This window comes from Musa acuminata, chromosome BXJ1-4, assembly GCF_036884655.1.
Source record: "Musa acuminata AAA Group cultivar baxijiao chromosome BXJ1-4, Cavendish_Baxijiao_AAA, whole genome shotgun sequence".
NCBI lineage: Eukaryota > Viridiplantae > Streptophyta > Magnoliopsida > Zingiberales > Musaceae > Musa > Musa acuminata.
In genome coordinates this window covers 33,519,978-33,525,977 of record NC_088330.1, presented here as the reverse complement: position 1 = coordinate 33,525,977, position 6,000 = coordinate 33,519,978, and the positions used below count along the sequence as shown (strand labels likewise).

Below are 6,000 nucleotides of genomic sequence, written 5' to 3'. Positions count from 1 at the left end.
TCCGTCGCGCTTGTGGTGTCCCGTAAAACGGTGTCATGAAGCGGTTTGGGTAGTAGCGGTGTGGCGGAACCGCGGAATCATGTCGCCGCCGCCGAGGTAGGGTTTAGGGGTTTTTTGGGATTTCGATCGAGAATCTCCTCGATCTTCGTCGCGCGACGAGCAGATGTGGAGGTCGCGGTGGAGGAATTGTAGGAGGGGAATCCGGTGGCTATCCTCCGCCACTTCTGCTGCCGCCCGTGGCCATCTGGCTGATGAGGGAGACTGGTCCTACGTCTCAGAATGGTGGAGCGACGGCGGCGATACCGTCTTTCGATCCGTCTCGGATCACGGAAACGGCGTCGTCTCCGTCGTCGCCTACCCTTCGTCCCGACCGGTGCTGACCCTCTCTCTCTCTCTCTCTCTCTCTCTCTCTCTCTCTCTCTCTCTCTCCATAACACCAGACGATAGTTCTTTGTCGCGGTCGTTAAACAATGACTTTTTCCCCTCCTTTTTTCTGATTACACCTTAAAACATAAGTCTTTCCTCAAAAACAGATTCAAATGTAAGACTGTCGATGATCTTCGTATAAGTGTGGTTTGATCAGACAAGTGACTTCATGCACTAGATTCTGTCAAGATGGTTTAAATGACTATTCTGGTTCATATCTATAAGTTGCCATAACTTTTTCGGGTTCTTTTACATTCTTGTGGCATCCCAATTACCTCTGCAATAGAAAATTTTCGCAAGTCTTGAAAATCCAACACAGAGTTTTTTGGATATTGTACTTTGCAAGGTTTGAGTGCTTGTTGTGCTTTTTCTTCATATTCTATGCAAGTTCAAATTTCAAAGTATCATATGCACAAATGAGAATCACCTTCCTTACGTTATAATGATATTGGAATTGGCAGGGATGTTTTGTAGTGTTTATAAAATGTGCAAGGTAAGATGTTAGCTAGCTTAGCAGGTAAAGATCTTGATTGTTTATTGTAAGGTCTTGGACTCAGAATAACGTCTTCGCCACTTATCTTATGCAAAAAAAAAAAATTGCAAGGAAATTATGAAATATACAAGTTTATTGTAGACAATTAAGCTTTACCTGATTGTGTTGAAAGTTATGGAATGTATTTGTATTATTATCTACTTATAATCCTTTAAAACATCATATAATGCATCTTTTCCCCCCTTTTTCTATAAACCTACATTGCTTGAGAAGTCTTGTTTATTGTGTAGCCTGCAGAGCAATTGCCTGCTATAGAAAGATCAATTCAACAAAGGTATGAGAAACTCCATCCAGAATCCGAACATGATGGAAGGCTTAAGATTCTTGGTTATCAGTGGCGTGTACTTCGTTTTAATGAGAATACTCGCCAAAGCACAGCTAAAATTATGACCGCTTACAGAACTTCAGACCCTTCATCGCTATTTCTGATGCAGCAGCCACATTGTTTGGCTGTACCATGTAATTTCCCTAGCTCACTTTCTCATGTTCTTCTGTTAATCACTTCTCTAGAAAATTGATTTCTTATGTTCCGTTGAAGGCTTTTTTTTTTTCAGTAAAGATTCCAGCCTTAATGTTACAAGCAGTCATACTGTAAGTTGATGTGTTCTTTTGACAGATTTGGAAACTTGGTAGCTTTTAGTTAATTACATTTGTAAGCAATAGCCCTTTGTATCTTTTAGTTCAAATGGTGAACTGGTCAACTTGGCTCAACCGACTCTTTCAACCACATTTGCTTATTAGGAATCATATGTAGCTTTTTGTTTCTTATTTCGTAATAGTTCTTCTAACTGTTAAGATATCCTAAGGGTCATGGTTTGCATTACTGATCCATACCGATATACCAACCAGCTGTCGGTACGATATGTGCCTAGCATACTAGCACATGGTACACTTGGGTGTATCGATGTACCGCCCATACCGATCTTCTGTCGGATTGGTACGTATCACTCGTGCCGAGTGGTATGCTTCGGTACGTCAAACCTTGTCAAGGGTTTCATGTGCCCCTTCTAAATGTAAAACTTAATGGCAGAACAATTATATCGAAAAAAAGTTTCATTTGGCCATTTTCCTTAAACATGAAGTGGGCTTACTGTAATAATTTTGCATACTTTGTCCAATATTTGTCTGATAAAAATGGACAATTTCTTGTTAATCATGATGTAGTTGGAGTTTTTGGATATCTTAACTCGTACATAAGTAAATCAACATAATCATGCAAGATATTTTCTGAAATTTCTGTAAGCTTCTACTCTTAGTTCTTCAGCAAGTTGGATAACTTTCATGATCAAGACTTGTTGATACATTGATTTACTTTTTTGTAATAGGACAAGTCTGTCATAAAGATGAGTACATATGGAGAAATCTATATCTATTTTTAAAAGTTGGTGTTATTATTTTGAGATTTCATTTTTATGCCTTTATTCACTTGACTTATTAGCAGTGTAAGGTATTGGAATAAACCTAAATTGTGCTCATGATGAGGACACTGAACTTGCCCTCTCCACTGCAACACGTTTACAGAAACCTTATGTTGTAATGCAACATATGGACAGACAAAAGAAAACACGAAAGATAAACATGAAAAGGGGTCTGGTTTAGTAAAATTTAATCAATGCCCTCAACTATCTCCCTTGACATTTCTCCTAGATTTTATGTGATCAGCATGATCAACTTTTGATGTCAATAATGTGTTTTCTTGCCAGATCTAAAGAGCATGGTATCAACTGGTTTGACTGCATTGGCTTCTTCCGGTTATGATCTTTCTGGAGCAGTTACAGGGAAAAGAAGCATGAAGATATTATGTGTTGGCCATGGTGGTGGAAGTCTACCATTATTTTTGGCCAGTAAAATTAAAGGTAAATCAATCTTCTTTGCCTGCAGTTTAAATGGTTCTGTCTTGGCTTATCTTTCGTGTTGTTTTTGATGATATTCGATTTTCCATTGGACGGTACTTAGTGAGACTTCACCATTGAAGTTAGGCTGAAATCTGCTTAAGGATCAATTTACCAGCAACATTAAAAGGGTATTATCAGTATCCCTTGGAACTATTTATTGTCCATATGCAAGTAAGGGTAAAAAAATAAAAAGAAGCAACTGAAGTTAAGATTCTTTCCAGCAACATACCATGATGGCAGCAATAGTCAATCTTCTACAATGAACTTGAAATGTTATATATAGCTCTTATAACAGTATGCATTCAGATTTTCTGTTGTTATTTTCAGGTGCTTCTGTCCACATTGTGGAGATAGATCCAGTTGTTGTCATGGCTTCTGTTCAGGCAATGGGCTTCCCTGCCTCTGCTGTAAAAGAAACATCAGATAAGTTATCCTTTGATCAATCTTCTTATGCAGACGAAGTATTGTGGGAACACATGCATGAGCGGCTGTTCCTTCACAGATCAGATGCAGAGGACTTTGTACTCAACAGCCATGACATCTATGATTTGGTGTTCATTGATGCTTATGATGGTGATGATATTTTTCCACACAAGCTGTGGGATCGACAAGGGCCATTCCTTGAATCTCTTCGAAGCAAAGTTCATCCAGTCCATGGTACTGTTGTCGTCAATCTCCATTCTGATTCTGAAGTGTTGAGCATGGATATGAAGGATTACTCTCTGTGCCAAAGCATACTGCCCATGAGTAGGTATATTTCACAGGTCCGCAAGGCTTATGAGGAGCATTTCGGCTTAGCATATTTTTTTTCAGTTCCTTGGCTATGTAATATTACTCTTGTTGCATGCAGTGGAATGGGTTTAGGCATTAATGGCAGAGAATTAGACAAAAATCTCGTTCTAAGTGCTCTTATTTCCAAATGCTATCTGGTAGAGTTCGTCCTGGGCTTGCCATTTCCTTGTTTACCATACATTAAGAGAGGATTTATGTCATTTGACTAATTAGCCCGCATGTAAGAATTTTGTTGTTGTTTTTCCTTGCTCCGTAGTTTCAGGGCAGTGAAGTTGAATATGGAATTCATGTGAATTGCCTAATGACTTATTAGATACGATTATTAGTTCTTGAAAATTTTCCTGAGTTGGACTTGGATCTGTCAATAGATAGTGGATGTGTTGTTGGCAGGGAGTTGATCAGTACTTTGGTTTCCATCCATTGCATTCATGTTGCCTATTCTATCAGTCCACATCAGGCTATACACAACTCGAAACAACAAGTGGATTGCTCAACTTCAAAGCAGAAGAACGGTGATCCATAGAACGAACAAGCAGGTTTGGATTGGCTGGATGGGCTTGCATGGCTACGCATCGTTCGGTTCGGCGGCCTGCGGGGGTGTAGAGGGATCCACCCGGGCGGCGGCAGACTTGAGCTGGAAGCTGGCGAGCTGATGGTGGCCGGGGTCTTCGTCGTGGTAGACGTAGGCGAAGCCGCCGTGCCGGGTGAGGTCCATGCCCTTGAGCTCGTCCTCGCGCGAGATGCGGAGCAAACCAAGCTTGTGGAGGATGAAGAAGAGTGGCCCCATAGTGCAGCTGACCCACCCGATGTTGACCAGTATGGCGATGATGTGCGCACCAAGCAGCCTGCCGCCCCCTCCCATGAAGAGGCCGTAAGGCCGGCCGGGGCGCCCTGGGTACGCCTCGTTCACGTACTTCTCCTTGGCGAAGAGGGCGGTGAAGAGGATCCCCCAGGCGCCGCAGCCGGCGTGGAGTTGCGCCGCCTCGAGGGGGTCGTCGTACTTGAGCTTGGCGGCTAGCGTGTTGAGCCCGATGAGTACCCAGGCGGAGACGAAGCCGCAAACGATGGCGGCCCAGGGGTCGACGACGGCGCACCCGGAGGTGATGGCCGCGAAGCCGCCGAGTAGCCCGTTGCAGACGTCGACCACGTTCCAGTGGCCCGTCTGGAGGCGCTTGCCGAATAGGGTGGTCAGCGCCGCTGCGCAGCCGGCGAGGGTGGTGGTGACGGCGGTGCGGCCGACGGCGGACCACTGGCCGTTGATGCTCCCGCTGGGGCCGTAGGACTTGAAGATGGTGACGAAGGACCCGGGGTTGAACCCGAACCACCCGAACCACAGGAGGAAGGAGCCGAGCACCACCAGGGAGGCGGAGTGGCCGCGCAGGGCCACGGTGCGGCCTTCGTGGTCGAACCGCCCGATGCGGGGGCCCTCGATGAACGCGCCCCAGAAGCCAGCGATGCCCCCCACCATGTGCACCACGCCGGACCCTGCGAAGTCGATCACCCCGGACTTGAAAAGGAGCGACTCACCGAGATTTCGGCCGGCCGATGCCCATCCATCACCAGACCAGTACCTGCGCATCATCAGATCACAGATGCCTGTCTCATCACCAAACCCACATAATTCGGAACATCTACAAAGAAAGGGCGATAGAAAGTGGATCACCAGTGGGAGAGGACGGGGTAGACGAAACCCGTGAGGAAGGAGGAAAACATAAGGTAGGAGCTGAACTGGGTTCGCTCAGCGATGGATCCGGAGGTGATGCCGGCGGCGGCGATGGCGAAGGCCCACTGGAAGAGGAAGTTGGAGTAGTCGAACCCAGCCTGAGGCACCTCCTCGAGCCCGAAGAACTGCTTACCGATGAAGCCGTTCGACGGGGTGCCGAACGCGAAGGCGAAGCCGAAGAGGTAGTAGAAGATCCCACCCGCCGCCGCATCGAGTACATTGGTGAGCATGATGTTCATGGTGTTCTTGGCACGCACCGACCCGGCGCAGAGCATTGCGAAGCCGAGCTGCATGGCGAACACGAGGTAAGCCGAGAACAGCAGGTAGGTGTTGTCGATGGCGTAGCCGGCATCGACGAACTGGTTGCAGATGTAATCGGCAGCGTCAGTGGCGTTGCCGAGGAGCGGAGCCAGTTGTGATGCGTCGCAAGCCATCTCTAGTTTCAGATTAAGGTGGTGTTCAAGTAAAAGAAGAAGAAGAAGAAGAAGAGTTGGAGAAAGGAAGGAGCAAAGTTTGCGTTATAAAAGACAAAAGAAGAGGAAAAGAGAGAGAGAGAGAGAGAGAGAGAGAGAGAGAGAACGATGCCATTTGTGCTTTGTATTCATCATTCC

At 45.7% G+C, this 6,000-nt stretch overlaps 2 protein-coding genes across 3 annotated transcripts; one reads left to right on the top strand and one right to left on the bottom strand.

The window, feature by feature from the left end:
* LOC135581610 (uncharacterized) lies at positions 1–3,985 on the top strand. 2 transcript variants are annotated; one of them, XM_065175722.1, is made up of 5 exons: positions 1–373; positions 1,210–1,253; positions 1,380–1,438; positions 2,683–2,835; positions 3,202–3,985. In XM_065175722.1, the coding sequence occupies exons 1-5, from the start codon at positions 164–166 to the stop codon at positions 3,873–3,875; spliced, it is 1,140 nt and encodes a 379-aa protein (XP_065031794.1). In that variant the 5' UTR covers positions 1–163; the 3' UTR covers positions 3,876–3,985. The 2 variants fall into 2 exon arrangements, with proteins under 2 accessions (XP_065031794.1, XP_065031793.1); XM_065175721.1 differs by having other exon boundaries at positions 2–373; positions 1,210–1,438.
* A 246-nt stretch (positions 3,986–4,231) lies between these two features.
* LOC135672163 (ammonium transporter 1 member 2-like) lies at positions 4,232–5,950 on the bottom strand. The gene is made up of 2 exons (XM_065180619.1): positions 5,330–5,950; positions 4,232–5,237 (listed from the first exon to the last, which is right to left on the bottom strand). Exons 1-2 carry the CDS (start codon positions 5,821–5,823, stop codon positions 4,232–4,234), a joined length of 1,500 nt encoding a protein of 499 aa, XP_065036691.1. The 5' UTR covers positions 5,824–5,950.
* Positions 5,951–6,000: the final 50 nt, after the last annotated feature.

Excerpts from the sequence above, each read along its gene's own strand:
- LOC135581610 (XM_065175721.1), top strand. The coding sequence starts at position 164 with ATGTGGAGGTCGCGGTGGAGGAATTGTAGGAGGGGAATCCGGTGGCTA. Across the intron at positions 374-1,209 it reads CCTACCCTTCGTCCCGACCG|CCTGCAGAGCAATTGCCTGC; the intron begins GTGCTGACCCTC and ends TTTATTGTGTAG. Across the intron at positions 1,439-2,682 it reads ACATTGTTTGGCTGTACCAT|ATCTAAAGAGCATGGTATCA; the intron begins GTAATTTCCCTA and ends TTTTCTTGCCAG.
- LOC135672163 (XM_065180619.1), bottom strand. The coding sequence starts at position 5,823 with ATGGCTTGCGACGCATCACAACTGGCTCCGCTCCTCGGCAACGCCACT. Across the intron at positions 5,238-5,329 it reads TACCCCGTCCTCTCCCACTG|GTACTGGTCTGGTGATGGAT; the intron begins GTGATCCACTTT and ends GATGATGCGCAG.